The 19,235-nt window shown below is 41.7% G+C and overlaps 1 protein-coding gene across 1 annotated transcript in view; it reads left to right on the top strand.

The window, feature by feature from the left end:
- LNPEP (leucyl and cystinyl aminopeptidase) overlaps positions 1–14,393 on the top strand; it is a 121,686-nt gene extending 107,293 nt beyond the window's left edge. The window contains exons 14-18 of the mRNA XM_069752086.1: positions 84–262; positions 1,868–2,029; positions 8,512–8,652; positions 11,545–11,626; positions 13,356–14,393. Coding sequence (XP_069608187.1) covers positions 84–262; positions 1,868–2,029; positions 8,512–8,652; positions 11,545–11,626; positions 13,356–13,484 — 693 coding nt within the window. The 3' untranslated portion in view covers positions 13,485–14,393. The remainder of the gene's footprint in view (positions 1–83; positions 263–1,867; positions 2,030–8,511; positions 8,653–11,544; positions 11,627–13,355) is intronic.
- Positions 14,394–19,235: the final 4,842 nt, after the last annotated feature.

Consider the following 19,235-nt stretch of genomic DNA (forward strand, 5'->3'; position numbering starts at 1 on the left):
GTCTCAACTCTCCTTTTTCACAGTCATGTTTTGAGTGTAGATGGCTAGAACTAATTGACTTACCAGTATATGTTTTATTTTAGAGGCGCATGTTTGATCTTTTGAGCAAGCAGATAAAAAAACAGGAGTGGACTGATAATGGAACATTGTCTGATCAGGAACGGAGATCATTGCTCTTGGATTTGGCATGTACATATGGCGATGCTACCTGCATTAGCACTGCTACGGAGCTGTTCAATACCTGGCGTACCAATGGAACACGGTGAGGTTCTTGTCCTACTATGCATGCATATATGCCACACCATTGTTGTCTACAGAGCTCAGATGATGGGCTAATCAGACACATTTGGGGGTGCAAGATCATCTTACTCTACAGGTACTGTCACACTCAGCAACTTTACAACGAGAACGACAACGATCTGTGACGTTGCAGCATCCTGGATAGCGATCTCGTTGTGTTTGACATGCAGCAGCGATCTGGATCCCGCTGTGCCATCGCTGGTCGGAGCTAGAAGGCCAGAACTTTATTTGGTCATCAGGTCGGCGTGTATCGTCATGTTTGACATCAAAAGCAACGATGCCAGCAACGTTTTACATGGAGCTAACAACCAGCGAGAACGATAAGTACGTCACTGGATCACTCCTGCATCGTTCTGGAGTTGCTGTGTTTGACGTCTCTACAGCGACCTAAACAGCGACGCTCCTGCGATCGGCTCGTTGTCTATATCGCTGCAGCGTCGCTGAGTGTGACGGTACCTTACTACTATAAAATGATTACGGTAATTTAATTAAGACTGTAATAAGCAGGGAAAGAATCAACTGGATGGCACAATTGACAATTTGCCACAAATTGAGTTAGGGCTGAGGTTCTCTGCTAGTCACATGCAGGAAGATGAGCTGAGGACTCCATGATATAGTCCAACAGGCTAGTGGTAATTGTAATTGTGACTATCTAACAATATTATACATCCTATTAAAAGAAGATTTAAACTCCGTATTGTAGGGAAAGGACATTGATGACCTAACCTTAGGCTAAGCCACAAGTTTAGGATCAGTGTCAGTCCTATCCTTAGAATGCCCATTGATTAACTGCTGTGTGGCCCCTTTCAATTTTCATCCACAGTAGCTCCCCCTACATAACATTATGATGTATTTCTAGATTTAGATTTTAAAAGTGCGTTATAAGGCTCTCTGTACTGGTGTAACAGTTCAGAGGAAGGTTGGCAGGTTTCAATGGGGCTTCCATGGACAGGCTTTGTACAAGCCACTCCACTGAGTAAGTTCTAAGGGAACCCTGGCCTTCATCTTTTAACCCCTATACAGGCACCTGGACTTACGCTGGGACCCCTCGGTTCCATCCACTGAGTGACTGCTTGCTGGTGGGGCGAGCTAGCAGTGAGCAGGATCATCCAGCTTGGTCATATCAGTCAGGGAGAAAATCAGAAGTCTGGGACATGGTTAGGATTGAGATTAGTAATGTAATGCAAATCAAACCAGATAAATCAGAGCAATTAAACCAGGTAAAATCTCACGTATGATTGGCAGCTAGAGACAGACTGCCAGCGGAAGAAATAAGGAAAAGCAAGAGGAGGGTGTAGGAGGAAGGCGGAGATTGTGGCAGAGCACAAAGGATGTTCTCAGTAGCCGCAGTCATCTTCTATCTTAGTAATATGAAAATCAGTCTTAACTGAATACAGATTTTACCCGAGAATTGAGACTTGAGAATGATTGATGAGTCCTGGAGGAGAAAGAAGCCGATCTCTCTGATAAGATATATTACACAGTTACATATTTCCATGTGTATATTGATTTATGAACGACAAATGTATTCAACGTTACTCTTTAAATACTATGTTTATCTCCTTAGTCTCCCAACAGCTGTCACGAAAATTGTATTTAAAGTTGGTGCCCTGACAGATGATGGCTGGGGGTTTCTGTACCAAATGTACTCTACATCGCCGTCTGAAGCGGAGAAAATCAAAATGCTGGAAGGTCTTGCTTGCACAGAAAATGGCAAACAGCTCCAGTGGTGTGTATTGTACTAATGCCATTTTTAAAGACAAGATTTTTCTTTTCTTTCTTTGTAAAATGTCCACAATAGAGGGTATATTATCAATGGAGGTGTAGGTGGCAATGAAGTATAATTAGGCAGCACCTTACTTAAAGGCCTGACGTTTGATAGAAGGACAAACCACATTCTGTTAGAATAGCTGGTTAGAGTGTTGGACATTTTCCTATTTTGGAAAATCCCTGTCCCCAGGCGCAGTTTGTTTTTGAATAAAAAAGCCCTTCACTCCCCATCCCCGGGTCCTGGTCTCCCCAATTGCTGCCAGTTATGTTGACAGCGCTGCGTCCAATTAGTGAATGGCCTGTGCCATCAGCTGCTGGGCCAGTGCTGCAGACAACAACAGACACTGGGAGTAGCAGCAGATACTCACTGAGTGAGAAAAACACATTTTTCTTTTTTAAATGAAACGATGCTTGGTGACAGGGGCTTTATGAAACTGGTAAAGCTTATATACTTACATCCAGGGGATCCCACTCTACTCCCGTTTGATGTTCTCACATCTAGCACACTCGCCACACTATTGCATCCAGCTTCAAGCCATTCTTTAACTGACAGCATCATCCTATCTCCAGGCTACCATTCCCCCCCTCAGTCTACGCACATCCAGATCTGCCCTTCTGTGCAGGGCTACTCACAAGTCACCATCTGGAGACCTGCTCTTCATACCTGGTTGTTAGACCTGGTGCTAATGCACCAAGTTGGCAGATGGACACAAGCTAGACATCATTGGACCATGAGATATTTGTGGCTCCCAAGCCAAAGGACAGGTTGGGAACACTGCTGTAGAGGCTGTTATGGAGCTGAATGGGGGTCCGGAGGCCTAAGCTCAGGTTTGCTTTCTTCCAGCTTTCCATGTGCAGACTTCTCTTTGTATTGCCATAGGAAGGATCGGAGGAGATAAGCTTTCACTGTTAACTCTTGGGATGATGACATATCATACTACAGTGCTCTCTCAAATTACATTGCAACTCATAACTCACCCCAACCAGCTGTGTTCAGAAGGAATCAACTCCTATTGAAGAGAATAGGAGCTGGCGTTCAGTATGCAGCAAAGTGGCCACTACATGGTGCAATTGGGATGTGATGTTCCAGCTCCTAACATTATGTACATCCGGCCGATGCTGAGCTGGTAATCGATGATCTTTGGGTGTTTGACCCTGTGAGGCAGTGACTCGTGTCACAGGTAGGGGTTGCTGTGTGTTCTCCCCAGGTTGTGCATGCAGACGGATGAAGTCCATAGGTGTTCATGGCAGTCACGGATTTCCGGTCCGGGTTTTCAATGTGGCTGAAAGCCACAGGTTTGTTTGTTAAAAACCCTGCAGTAAGGGGGTGTCAGGTGCAAGGTCAGTGTCAGGCTGGTGTGCAGAGCAGAGGCCTGCTGAGCACTGGCTGAGTGCATGGAGGCACAGGCCAGCGGAGCCAGCAGCTATGGCAGCTGAATAGCCTGGCACCCGCAACGTACACAGTGATACAAGTCGTCCATGGTAACTGGTCTCAGATGTGGACAGTCCTGTCCTCGGAGGTGGATGTCCTGTGCCCGAAAGAGAACTGGCATGTATAACTATTGCAAACAGGTGGATATGGTGCCCGGCTGCGTACTGGAGTATATCCTGGGCTGTGTATGGCTGTGTGAGTAAAGAGTCTGTGATACAGCGGTGCATGACACCCACAGGAACTAGTCAGAGGAGGACTGCCGTGTGTTGTGTCTGCAACATGTGAAGCTGTGTGTTTGGACACTGTAATATGGCGTGCAGTCGCCCCACGGATACTGGACAAGGAGAGGTCCGGCGTGTTTAGGGACTGCAATCTAAAAGCCATATTATGTGTAGTGCTATGAAACCGGCACTGAGACGAGATGCAACTGTGTGTATTGAACTTTGATGTCGTGTACTATGAAATGCTATGCATGTTATGTGTGAAGTAACACATGAAAGAGACTTTTGTGTTTGAACTTTGTGGGTCACTGCCTCTTCACTGCGTACTGTGCTACTGCTGCCTTACAGACCCCCATTTATTTTATATTGGTGTCCCAAGGGTGGGTCGTCAATCATAATGTCCTGGACAAATCCTATATATACAGTGGGGCAAAAAAGTATTTAGTCAGTCAGCAATAGTGCAAGTTCCACCACTTAAAAAGATGAGAGGCGTCTGTAATTTACATCATAGGTAGACCTCAACTATGGGAGACAAACTGAGAAAAAAAATCCAGAAAATCACATTGTCTGTTTTTTTAACATTTTATTTGCATATTATGGTGGAAAATAAGTATTTGGTCAGAAACAAACAATCAAGATTTCTGGCTCTCACAGACCTGTAACTTCTTCTTTAAGAGTCTCCTCTTTCCTCCACTCATTACCTGTAGTAATGGCACCTGTTTAAACTTGTTATCAGTATAAAAAGACACCTGTGCACACCCTCAAACAGTCTGACTCCAAACTCCACTATGGTGAAGACCAAAGAGCTGTCAAAGGACACCAGAAACAAAATTGTAGCCCTGCACCAGGCTGGGAAGACTGAATCTGCAATAGCCAACCAGCTTGGAGTGAAGAAATCAACAGTGGGAGCAATAATTAGAAAATGGAAGACATACAAGACCACTGATAATCTCCCTCGATCTGGGGCTCCACGCAAAATCCCACCCCGTGGGGTCAGAATGATCACAAGAACGGTGAGCAAAAATCCCAGAACCACGCTGGGGGACCTAGTGAATGAACTGCAGAGAGCTGGGACCAATGTAACAAGGCCTACCATAAGTAACACACTACGCCACCATGGACTCAGATCCTGCAGTGCCAGACGTGTACCACTGCTTAAGCCAGTACATGTCCGGGCCCGTCTGAAGTTTGCTAGAGAGCATTTGGATGATCCAGAGGAGTTTTGGGAGAATGTCCTATGGTCTGATGAAATCAAACTGGAACTGTTTGGTAGAAACACAACTTGTCGTGTTTGGAGGAAAAAGAATACTGAGTTGCATCCATCAAACACCATACCTACTGTAAAGCATGGTGGTGGAAACATCATGCTTTGGGGCTGTTTCTCTGCAAAGGGGCCAGGACGACTGATGCGGGTACATGAAAGAATGAATGGGTCCATGTATCGTGAGATTTTAAGTGCAAACCTCCTTCCATCAGCAAGGGCATTGAAGATGAAACGTGGCTGGGTCTTTCAACATGACAATGATCCAAAGCACACCACCAGGGCAACGAAGGAGTGGCTTTGTAAGAAGCATTTCAAGGTCCTGCAGTGGCCTAGCCAGTCTCCAGATCTCAACCCTATAGAAAACCTTTGGAGGGAGTTGAAAGTCCGTGTTGCCAAGCGAAAAGCCAAAAACATCACTGCTCTAGAGGAGATCTGCATGGAGGAATGGGCCAACATACCAACAACAGTGTGTGGCAACCTTGTGAAGACTTACAGAAAACGTTTGACCTCTGTCATTGCCAACAAAGGATATCTTACAAAGTATTGAGATGAAATTTTGTTTCTGACCAAATACTTATTTTCCACCATAATATGCAAATAAAATGTTGAAAAACAGACAATGTGATTTTCTGGATTTTTTTTTCTCAGTTTGTCTCCCATAGTTGAGGTCTACCTATGATGTAAATTACAGACGCCTCTCATCTTTTTAAGTGGTGGAACTTGCACTATTGCTGACTGACTAAATACTTTTTTGCCCCACTGTATGTGATATGTTTGTCCTTCTGTCACATTTTTAGACATGATATTTAAAGTGTAGCCTGGCTCAGCTTGTAATTCATCTTGTCCTAAATATTAGAAAATTGGATTGCATGCAGTTCCATCATTCATACCTTCAATGGTTTCAAACTATAGACTGCCAATGGCGAATAGCTTTTTTTCTACTTTGTATTTAATCTTATCTCACTATGGTTGCCCTTTTCCACTTTAAGGTGGAGAAGATCACTGGAATGGTTCTGTAACAACATCTTTACTAAATTCCAATTCTTAGACAATACATACAGTGGGTACGGAAAGTATTCAGACCGCTTTAAATTTTTCACTCTTTGTTTCATTGCAGCCATTTGGTAAATTCAAAAAAGTTCATTTTTTCACATTAATGTGCAATCTGCAACCCATCTTGCCTGATAAAAACAGAAATATAGAAATTTTGGCAAATTTCTTACAAAAGAAAAACTGAAGTATCACATGGTCATAAGTATTCAGACACTCCTATTTAAGTCGCATGCTGTCCCATTTCCTTGTGATCCTCCTTGAGATGGTTCTACTCCTTCTTTCTGGAGCACAGATAGCACCTGGGCAGGGTGCAACATCATATGAGGAAAGCAGAAAAATCCAGCTCACAGATGAGTCCAAAAAAGTGCATTTTATTGTCCAAGGTACATGAAGCAAAGATTAAAATAGTGTGTTCACAAGAAAAGAGAGTACAGGCATCCTTTGATGCGTTTCGAGCGTCATGCACTCTTTGTCAAAATCTTAAGCAAGTTTTCCCCATCCCAACTCAGCAGAAATCCTTTTTAGGCATGACCCTGGACACTTTCCGAGGGATGGTGATTCTCCCTTGAGACAAGGTCCTAGCCCTTCAACAGGGAGACAGGGCACTTTGTCATCATTTCCTGACCCCATCCGCTTCGGCATGGTGGTCCTGGGCAAGATGGTGGCAGCAATGGAAGTTGGTTACCTGCAGCATGCGCTTCTGGCAGCCTGAGACAGGAACCCTTTGTCCCTCAACCGATGGTGCCGCTTGTCCCTGCGGGTCAAGCTGGCGCTCCGATGGTGGATGAGATGGTCCTCCCTCATCCAGGGGAAAGCCTTTCTCCCGGTTCATTGGCTGGTAGTCTGTCTTCTGTTACCACACTGCCCAGGGGCGTTGGTCATCTCGGGAATCACGCCTTCCGATCAACATCCTGGAGATTCAGGCAGGATCGCTTCAAAGCCGCAGGTGAGGACTTTCATTCAGGGGGTTTGCCACGTGGTACCTCCCTATAGAATGCCTTTGGATGCCTAGGACCTTAACTTGGTCCTAGGTGTTCTACAGGAGCCTCCTTTTGAAACACTGTGGGATGTTTCTCTAACCCTTTTTTCACGGAAAGTCGCTTTCCTTGTCGCTGTGACGTCAATCAGGCAGTTTTCAGAGCTGGCTGCTCTGTCTTTTCGAGCGCCTTAACCACCTTGTCCTGGTGGAAAATTAGATCTCAGGCCATCGCCGTCCTTCTTACCCAAGGTGGTTTCCTCCTTTCACCTTAATGAGGACATTTTCATATCTTCGTTTTGCCCAGCACCGGTACTCCAGGTGGAGACGGTTCTTCACTCTCTGAATTTGGTGAGGGCTCTCAGGAGGTACGTCTCACAGACGGCGTTCTTCTGTAAGTCGAACACTTTATTCATCCTTCCTGAGGGTAACAAGAAGTGACTCGCCGCTTCAAAATCCACAATAGCCAGGTGGCTCCACTCGGCTATTCAAGAGTCTTACCATCTCAGAGGCAAGCCTATCCCAGAGGGGATTAAGGTGGACTCCACTCGGTCGGTGGGTGCTTCGTAGGCCATTCGGCGCCAGGTGTCAGCGGAGCAGGTTTGCGAGGCTGCGACTTGGTCCAGTCTACACAAGCTCTCTAATCACTACAACATTCACATGCAGGCTTCCGCAGATGCGGGCCTGGGCAGTCGAGTCTTGCAGGCGGCAGTAGTGCATCTATAGACAGTTGGTATATGGGGTTTGATCTGCTGTGTTGGCTCCCCACCCAGGGACTGCTTTAAGACGTCCCATGGTCCTGTGTCCCCCAATGAGGCGAAGGAGAAACATGGATTTTTGTGTACTCTTCGTAAAATCCTTTTCTCCGAGCCACTCATTGGGGGACACAGCACCCACCCTATTGGCCTGACAGCTATTTTCATTCTTCGGTTTGACATGTTGTACCAGTATTTGATAGTTTTGTTCTCCTACTGCTTTGTCACTGAACTGGTTCAGACAGGAGCCAGTGATAGGTGTATGCTGCAGAGGAGTAGTTAATTTTTTATATATTTACTTAGTGGCAGCCTCCTAGTGGCAGCAGCATGCCCTCATGGTCCTGTGTCCCTCAATGAGTGGCTCGGAAAAAAGGACTTTACTGTGAGTACACAAAAATCAATGTTTTTTTTTTTTTTAATAAATTAGCAAAAATTACTACATTTCAGTTTTTTTTCAGTCAAGATGGGATGCAGAGTGTACATTAATGAGAAAAAGTTAAATTTTTTGAATCTACCAAATGGCTGCAATGAAAGAGTGAAATTTTTTAAAGGGGTCTGAATACTTTACGTACCCACTGTATTTCAGCCTTTGTACAGATGCAGCAGGGACTGAATGTGTCATTGTGAAATGCTAAAAAACTGTCCTGTGTATATTAATAGGCTTATTAATGGACTATGATACTGTGTAGGAATAATTGTATTGCCTTACATCGCTGAATGTTTGTTATTCTGTACACCAGGTTGATGTACGCCAGTCTTCATGGAGATGGTATAAAATCACAGGACTTTCCCATCGTCATTCGTCTTATCAGCAAGAATGTTCCCGGGTTTCTGCTGGCTTGGAATTTTGTAAAGCAAAACTGGAATGTGATTACTCAGAAGTAAGTGTGAACTAGTCTATTGCAAAAATTGTTGCTGAATAGTTACTGTAGATTACAGCGCATGATATGTAGACATTGCATGAGTGATCTACCAACCAGCTTGAATAGACTTGGGCAAAGGGCGACCCTTCTGTTGTTTCTGTGCCGCCAGCGGACCAGGGCAGCCCAGAGACCGAAAAGTGTTGTTTTTCACCACACTGTAGCCTCCTTACGGCATTTCAGTTTCGTCTGTATCTGCATCCTCGGGAAGCAGATTCTGGAGAATACAGTGATGGCACAGGGAGCCATCAGCTTCTTCTTCTGCTATTGAGCTTATACATATGAGAAAGCTGCAGTCAAAATTACGTCTTTACAATGTGCCAGCTGTATGGAGCCTCAGTGCACTGCACAGACTGGAGCAGCGCATAGGGGAAACTGGGTTAGGGGAGTAGTAGTATTTTTAAATCCTCAGTATTTCAGTGAAGCCGTGGGAGCATCATACTGGTGTTTGTGGGGGGATGGTTTTGGGACGTCATACTGAAAGTGGGTTGTATGGGGACAACATACTATGTGGGTGTTTTGTGGAGACATATTGTATAAGGGGCTTTGTGTGGATATACTATGACTTTGTGAGGACATCATACTGTAGAAGACTTTGTTGGGACATCATATTGCAGAGAGGGCTTTGTTAGGACATCATACTGCTTTGGGGTGCTATGTGGTGACATCATACTACGTGGGGGGTTGGAGGTATATGATACCATGTGAGGGGATTTTTTGGGACATCATATTGTGTGAGGTGCTTTTGGGGGACATGATGTTGAGGACATCATACTCTGTAGGAGCTGTGTGGGGGCATCATTTTGTTGGGAGCTGTTGATCAAGGCAGAAGGGCTGACAAAAGCAGTACGATTATAAACTTTCTAAAAAGCAGTTAATTATATGGCTTTGATTAGTTGCTACTGAGAAGAATACATATTACAATAAGCCATATCGTAAAATGTTTTACTAGTAGCACCTAGTCAACATACCTAATTCTGTTGAATATTAGGTGATAAGTCACCCTGTCCCTGGTGCCTATGGAGCCCAAAAGCCCCCTATCGCATAAGACACTAATATTATAACCAGTAGGTGGAAGGCTCAATTACAGATATTGCATTAGGATCCAGGAACTTTAAAGCTATGTGCACACGTAGGAAATGTGGTGCAGAATTTTCTGCACAGAATCTGCAGGTGCGTTTTTGATGCGTTTTTTTTATGCGGTTTTAGTGCGTTTTTTGTGCAGAATTGATGCGGATTTAATGGAAGGGTGCAGAAACGCTGCAGAAACGCACAAAAGAAGTGACAGGCACTTCTTTGAAATCTGCAGCGTTTCTGCATGGATTTTTCTGCACCATGTGCACAGCTTTTTTTTTTTCACGTTGATTTACATTGTACTGTACATCACAGTGCAGATCTGCAGCGTTTCTGCACGGAAAAAAACGCTGCAGATCTGCACTAATTCTGCACTAAATCTGCATTGTGTGCACCTATCCTAAGGGTAGGTGCACACGATTCATTAAACTCTGCGGGTTGGACATTATGTACTTGCGCAGCGTCCAACGCGCAGCGTCCAACCCGCATCGTCCAGATGTTACAGCATAATGGGTGGGATTTCAAGAAATCTCATGTCCACTATGCATCCGGAGACTCCCACAGATCACCCGTGGAGACAGACATGCGGCGCGTCTTTCCAGACCGCAGCATGTCTATTAATCTTGCAGACACATATATGCTCCAAAAGATAAATTTCACCCGTACAATGTATTGGGTGCGGTGATTCAGCATGGTTCAGTGGGCACAGAGGATTCACCTGCGTTCAATAACCAGCAGCGCTTTGGACGGAGCGGACTTGTGCTGCGTCCAAAGCGCTACCAATTGCTGAACCTGTGCACCCGGCCTTAGTCACACCTTCATCTATTCTATGGACATAGTGTGAAAAGAGAATTGGAAGAAGAATGTTACTTTCATACAGCCGTGAGAAATTGTCTGTACTTCTCTCACCCATACTGCCTCCGTGTGATACCTCTGTTGTATCCATATTCTTTTTATGTTACTGAACAAATGTCTTTGTGCCGAAGTCAATAAAAAGACCCCTGGAAAGTCACATGTTTATCACGATTAACGATCACTAGCCAACAGATCCATGGGACACTGATGCAAATGATAAGCCAATCATAATCCTTCCGATTTGTGTCCATGTTTCACAAATTCACTATAATTTGAATGGCTCTGAACCGCAAACACTGATCAGAATAGGATCTACTCTGAATCTCCCGGATCTCACACAGGGATCCATGTTTTTTGTGGATTTGTGTATAGTTCCATGAAATTTCATGGGCCCAGGCCCGTGTGCTCTACAAGTTAAAAAATGGACAGCAAATAAATGTGCCTTGTGGACGTGTGAATGTAGACCCTGGCTACATTCACACATCTGTATTCTTTTACATCTTAACAATGGATCAGTTCAAAGTGGTTGGAACACTGAAGTTTAAAAGTGCGTCTTCTAGTTTTCATCCGTTTTTAATGGATCCACATAGACCTTAATGTAAAAGTCTGCTCTGCTAAAAGGCGGCGAATAGGATATACTCTTGAGTCTTGTCAATCAGTTTTTAAAAAGGATGCGAGTATTGATCAATGAAGCGAAGGGTCCATGTACTGTCTCAGAACAGAATGGACAGGACATAGATGTGCCACATGGATGTGGGGATGTAGTGTTACTTTACTTTATAGGCTTCTGTGCAAATATAACACCACATCACCAGTGCATGATATATTCTGCATCGAAAGAGGGGAAACACGAGTTTCTATTTCTTTGTTTTCCTTGGTTTACATACAGATTTATCAATAATACCAAATGATTTTCTTCTTTAGATTCGTTCCTGGTTCGTTCCCCATACAGTCCATTGTGGCCAAGACCACTGCTCACTTTGGAACAGAGGTTTACTTAAATGAGGTTAGTTTCTTACCAATAAATACATGTGTCTAAATATTCATGTTATATGTTAATGTGGTCTCGGTTGTGTGTCCTTCTATGGCTGTCGGATTAAGATAAGTTTAGTAGGGGGGGCTACAAGAACATTCTCATTCCCTGTGGATCATGGATTGTATCTCAAAAAAATGAAAAAGAAAAGAAAAAACATAATGTTTGGGGAGCCATCAAAGGAAGAATACTTAAAATATATTTATTTGTTTTTTCTGACTCTTACATATGTCACACCATCAAGAATTGAAATATAATAATTTTGCAAATAGTTTTTTAAAGTTTATCATCAATATATCATAAATATTAAAAAGAATCAAGATAATACAATAAATACAAACGGACATCCGTGGGTAAAGGTGTCAGATTATGAGCACAAGGATGAGAGATAAATAATACATACTAGATGGATAGTGTGCACAATTCAATGATGCATATATTATTCCCCTGTATATATCTTTACAAAAATAATCATATTATAGAGACGACCACAAGTGTAATGTCGGGGTGGTGTCATCCTTACAGTTCTTGGGTAAATATGTTCTATATATTACACTTGTGGTTTCCCTGCATTCAATAACGTCATGTTAAGATGCAACACTCAGAACTCTATGGTATTTCTGTATCGATAACTACGGTACTTTTATTTTGGAGAAGTTACTACTTTTGACAATCTCTTCATCCATTGCAAGTCTGTAATCTAACTTGTGTCTCTGTGTGAGATTTCTGTTTTTTTTCATACTCTGCCAGATGTTTCTAGAATGTTGTTTTAACATATCAACTAATAGAAAACTTTATCCATGTTAGGTAAGGATGTGGCATGTTGGACGCTCAATCGGTGCTCCTTTCATTCTCTACAGGGCTGCCAAAAAAAAAACAAGATAGCCCCATAGGGAATGAATGGATCACAAGTCGCCCGTACACACTCCCGTTTCATTCTAACATGGATGAAAGTTTCTCATTCTGCCGATCAGTGTGGGTCCCTGTGGATGGGTAATAACTAGTGATGAGCGAGTGTACTCGTTAATCGGGTGACCTCCGAGTATTTATGACTGCTCGGATATTTAGTTTTCATGCTGCAGCTGAATGATTTACAGCTACTAGCCTGCTTGATTACATGTGGGGATTCCCTAGCAACCAGGCAACCCCCACATGTGTTCAGGCTGGCTAGTAGCTGTAAATCATTCAGCTGCCGCAATGAAAACTAAATCTCCGAGCGGTTATAAATACTCGGAGATCTCCCGAGCACCGAGTACACTTGCTCATCACTAGTAATAACTTGTTTTCACTGGTCAACCCCTTTTAATATGTTAGGTCATTGTTGGCCACGCCACATCCTATCATACCCCTGCTGCTCCCCCCATGACTTTTTAGACTTATAACTTTTAGCACAAGTAAGGGAAGTACCAACATTTATATCCTTTTACTGCTACAAAATAGAAAAATGTCCCCAATTGAGTTAAATGAAAAATGTTTTCTGTCCCTCACAAACCATCTGTCTACTATGGATATGAATTCCTTTTACTATAGACCACCAAAACTACTATTGTTAATACTAACCCATAAAACACTGTTGGTAAAATAAGTGAAGTCGTACATGTAGAAAGTCGGCAGTGTGAGTTTTTGAGAATTTCCCATATGTGGCTTGCTTACACTTTTGCTGGACTTTTCATGCGTTCATTCTGTTTTTCTTTAAATACAGGTAATACATTTCTTCAATTCTACTGAAGGCAAAAGCCGAGAGATGTGGTGCGTGAAAGAGGCCATTGAAACCATAAAGCTCAACGTCCAGTGGATTAACAAAAACCGTGACAACCTTACCTGGCTGTAGATCACCCTGCAAAATTTGTGTCGGGTGACCACACTTTCAGGCCTTTAAAGCACAGATCGCATGACAGGCATCCTGCAAAGTCGTGTGAACTTTTGGAGGGTTCTTGACCGCTCAGGGCTAAAATAAAATAAAAATCCGTTTGTGTAAGTGACTGGTCATATGGAGAAAGACTGTATTTATTACAGGGTTGTGACGATCAAAATGTTATTACCCTTTATGGCACTGGGCCGAGAGAGACATCCAAGGTGAAGCAATTTCTACGACCACTGTGCTTAATCTGTCTGCAAAAATTTGGCTTGGAAATTGTATGCGTGTGTCAACAGCACAAATTGTGTGAGAATGTGGATTTGTAACTATGTACATAATAAATACATCCATGGAGCACGGGATTTCTACTTCTAAGACGAGAACGTCTGTTATCGTTTGTTCCATTTTAACACTGGACAGACTTTTGTTTGACAATTGATAAGAATTTGTTAGCGTCTCGCTGCCTTACCCCTCAGGTTTTCCATTTAGCTTGTGAAAAAAAGCAAGACTGCAATGCTGTACAATGGCGTATCACTGCTCCTTTTTATACAGAGTAATCATTAACGTTTGCGGGTTAAAATAATGTAACATAATAAAGAATGATGAAATTCTCAGACTTTGTAGTAGGCAATAGATATGACTGTTTTAGGACTGCCTGCTGAGATGCACAATGTTTTATACCAGGCTTGTGTTTTCTGATATTTGCACTTCCTTCGACATGACCCACTGTAAATGTTAATTAAATAAGCCCACAGCTAATTGTATGATTTCACTTACGTTGGAAGAAGTGCTGCAATATGTAACCAGGTCAGTGAAGGGTTAATCGAATCTAGGAAAATCTCAATAAATCTGTTTATTATTAAATGAGCTTTCAAATGGCAAGATGGAAGAGTCGTGGTCTTTGTGTTCACTGTAGGTAATCGATTTGCGGTATTAATGAAAATAAGTGAAAAAAAAAAAAAAATATTGCCACCAGGTTTGGGTTGTAACGCCTCTTGCTACTAGGACAATTCGCACGTTTTTACTTTACATAGATAAAACCTGAAATAAAAAATGGTAAAACTAATATTATACCCCCATAATCATCTGTTCTCTGAAAGTAAAAACACCTGACACTGTGTGAAAATGACACCCAGTATTTTACACTAATGGGGGCCTTCATACAATTTTGCATCAAATGGTAACATGAATGTTTCTACTTAAGAGTCTGGCTAGTGTGAGCATCGGTATGCACGACCTTTAACCCCTTCACCCCGAAGCCTGTTTTCAGCTTCCTGACCAGGCCATTTTTTTCAATTCTGACCACTGTCACTTTATGAGGTCATAAGTCTCATAGGTCATAAGCACATATTGTGCTTTGTATAAATGGTAACCTTTGGCACTCAATCAGTCAACAATAAGCTCCAATTTCAAATAATTATGGATTTATTCATGAACAGCTGACATCATAGGATAACACATCATTTCACCCAATATTAGCCTTTGTCAAGGAAGTCTATGAACATTAAAAAAAAATGAACAACGTATGGTTAACATCATCAAATAAGCTTGATCCATAAAGCAGCCAAAAATACAATATGTCAAGCGGCCGTATATATCCATATAACTAAATATCACAGAGAAATCATGAAATAAGTGAACAAAAACTCGTATATAGTAGTCATGTATGTAAACCCGAGAAAAGAAGAAAAGGATTACTCATAGATCCTCAAGTGAAAATCCAAATAGAAGTCATAAAGGAGGGGATGAACAGGAACAGAGAGGAGACTAATCCCCTACAGCAATAACACATGCCATTCATAATGCAAGCAGATAAAGGACAAGGGATAGAAAAATAAACATACAAATAAAGTAGTGAGTCCCAATTGAATAGGCATAGTATGTTCTATGTCAGAAAAGCATTTTTTTTTTACAGCAGAGTATTTTTGACCTCTCTGTGCTCTTTTGTGTCTTCAAGTTTTTTGGTGGTGTGAACAGGTTACTACAGACTTGTTCAATGTGCAAGTAGCCCATGTGTTTCTAGTTCTATAATTGTTCTCTTGTTTCTACAAGACTTGGGAGTCCATCACTCCTCTGTGGGTCATTTGCATGTAAGCTGTTCCATCCTGCATGTCCACATGGATATTCCTTCTCTGAACCCTTATACAGGTACTATACAGATGATCAGGTTTTAAATACATCAGATAGGGATTATATGCATTAGATAGGACTGCTCTATAAGGGTATACCTTGACCATTGGTGGAGCAGCTTAGTATAAATTTTTTTGCAAAAAAACGTATCAACTAAATACCCTGTTTTTTTTCCATCTTTTGACAAGCACTTGCATATTACTGTGATTTTTTTACAACAGAGTATTTTTGACCTCGCTGTGCTCTTTTGTGTCTTCAAGTTTCTTGGTGGTGTGTGAACAGCTTCCTACAGACTTGTTTATTGTGCAAGTAGCCCATGTGTTTCTGGTTCTATACATGACTACTATATACAAGTTTTTGGTCACTTATTTCATGATTTTTCTGTGATATTTAGTTATATGGATATATACAGCCGCTTGATATGTTGTCTTATTGGCTGCTCTATGGATCAAACTTATTTGATGATGTTAATCATAAGTTGTTCATTTTTTAAATGTTCATAGAATTCCTTGACAAAGGCTAATATTGCCGACACATTGGATGAAATTATGTCTGTTATCCTATGATGTCGGCTGTTCATGAATAAATCCATAATTATTTGAAAATTTTACTTATTGTTGACTGAGTGCCAAAGGTTACCATTTATATATTCTACTTTATTCCTTTGAGCACCACCAACCTGATAGAGTGCATCACTTTTGATCTGGTATTTGACTTATGTTTATTTGAGAAAAAAACGGAAATTTTGCAAAAATTTTGAAAATTTCGCAATTTTCAAACTTTTTGTTTTTATGCCCTTAAATTAGAGAGGCATATCACACAAAATAGTTATTAAATAACATTTCCCACATGTCTACTTTACATCGGCACAATTTTGGAAACATAATTTTTTTTTGTTAGGAAGTTATAAGGGTTAAAAGTTGACCAGCGATTTCTCATTTTTACAACCAAATTTGCAAAACACTTTATTTTAGGGATCATCTCACACTTGAAGTGACTTTGAGGGGCCTAAATGACAAAATGCCCAAAAGTGACACCATTCTAAAAACTGTACCCCTCAAGGTACTCAAAATCACATTCAAGAAGTTTATTAACACTTCAGGTGCTTCACAGGAATTTTTGAAATGTTTAAAACAAAAAAAAAGAACATTTTACTTTTTTCACAAAAAATAATTTCAGATCCACTTTGTTTTATTTTACTAAGGGTAACAGGAGAAATTGGACCCCAAATGTTGTTGTACAATTTGTCGTGAGTACGCTAATACCCCATATATGCATGTAAACCACTGTTTGGACGCATGGCAGAACTCGGAAGGGGAGGACTGCCATTTGACTTTTCAATGCAAAATTGGCTGGAATTGAAAACGGATGCCATGTTGCGTTTGGAGAGCCCCTGATGTGCCTAAACAGTGGAAACCCCCCACAAGTGACACCATTTTGGAAAGTAGACCCCCTAAGGAACTTATCTAGATGTGTGGTAAGGGCTTTGAACCCCCCAAGTGCTTCACAGAAGTTTTATAATGTAGAGCCGTAAAAATAAAAAATCATTTTTTTTTCATAAAAATGATATTTATGCCCCAAATTTTTTATTTTTCTAAGGGTAACAGGAGAAATTGGACTCCAAAAGTTGTTGCGCAATTTGTCCTGAGTATGCTAATACCCCATATATGGGGGTAAACCACTGTTTGGGCGCATGGCAGAGCTCAGAAGGGAAGGAGTGCCGTTTGACTTTTAAATGTAAAATTGGCTGGAATTGGGATCAGGCGCCATGACACGTTTGGAGAGCCACTGATGTGCCTAAACAGTGGAAACCCTCAATTCTAACTCCAACCCTAACCTGAACACACCCTAATCACAACCATAACCCTAACCACAAACCTAACGCTAATTCCAACCCTAACCCCAATTCCAACCCTAATTCTAGCCCTAATCCCATCACTAAGACTAATCCTAACTTTAGCCCTAACCCTAAATTTAGCCCTAACTCTAACCCTAATGGGAAAATTGAAATAGATATATATTTTTTTTAATTATTTTAGGGGTTTGATTTACTATTTATAGCGGGTTTTCATGTTTGACAGCTGTCACACATTAAGACGCTTTTTATTGCAAAAAATAATTTTTGCATCACCACATTTTGAGAGCTATAATTTATCCATATTTTGGCCCACAGAGTCATGTGAGGTATTGTTTTTTGCGGGACGAGTTGACATTTTTATTGGCACCATTTTCGGGCACATGACATATTTGGATCATCGCTTATTATTCTGATAATTGTGAGGCAGAATGGACAAATACCAGCAATTCATGAATTTCTTTTTTGGGGTTATACCGTTCCACGTGTGGTAGATTTGATAAAGCAGTTATATTCATCGGGTCAGTACGATTACAGCGATACCTCACATATCTTTTTTTCATGTTTTGGCGCTTTTACACAGTAAAAACTTTTATAGAAAAAATTTATTTTGCATCTCTTTATTCTGAGAGCTATAGCTTTATTTTTCTGCTGATGGAGCTGTATGATGGCTTGTTTTTTGTGGGACAAGATGACTTTTTCAGCGGTATCATTTTTATTTACATCTTTTTGATCGAGTTTTATTGCGCTTTTTGCTCGGCGGTATGATGGTACGCATTGTTTTTTTGCCTCGTATTTTTATATAATTTTTTTACGGTGTTCACTGAAGGGGTTAACTAGTGGGACAGTTTTATAGTGTGTACTTTTGTTTGTTTTTTTATTTCCATAAATGGATTTATTTAAAAAATAGTTTTTTTTTCTTTGGGAATTTAAAAATATATATATATTTTTACAAATTCTGTTTTTTATTTTTTTTATTTTATAACATTGTCCCAGGTTGGGACATCACTATATCATGTCAGATCGCTGATCTTACACTTTGCATAGCACAGTGTCAGATCAGCGATCTGACAGGCAGTGTAGGAGGCTTGCTGGCGCCTGCTCTCAGCAGGCGCTGACAAGCCACCTCACGGAAGGACCCCATGGTGAACTTGGAGCCGGGGGTCTCCATGGAGATGACTGGAACTACGCGATCGCATCATGTTCTGCTGGGAGCGCACAGGGAGCCCCCTCCCTGCGCGGTTGTTCTCTATACCGCTGTCAATACTGACAGCGCCATCAGAGGGGTTAAATGCCCATGATCAGCGCTAGCACCTATCGTGGGCATTGCTGCGGGGTGTCAGCTGTCACATACAGCTGACACCTGCACACGATCGCCGCGACGCTCACCGTGAGACCGCAAGATCGTGCCACCATACAAGTACTGCTGTTTGCGGAAACGCAGTTCCCGCAGAGCAGTACTAGTACGGCACATGTCGGGAAGAGGATAATATTTTGTTGAAGTACCGTTTGAAATTATAACAATTAGCAATTTTTTTCCCTCTCTTGCAGTAGTGCTCCAAATCTGTGAGATTGTGTGGGCATCTCTTCAGATCAACAAACAGATTTTCAATTGGATTCAGGTCTGATTGCTGGCTGGACCATTCCAAAACTTTGATCTTCTGGCAAAGTTATTCTTTTGTTGATTTGGAGGTATGCTTAGGATCGTTATTATGCTGAAAGTTGAAATACTTTTCCGT

The sequence above is a fragment of the Ranitomeya imitator genome, chromosome 1, assembly GCF_032444005.1.
Source record: "Ranitomeya imitator isolate aRanImi1 chromosome 1, aRanImi1.pri, whole genome shotgun sequence".
NCBI lineage: Eukaryota > Metazoa > Chordata > Amphibia > Anura > Dendrobatidae > Ranitomeya > Ranitomeya imitator.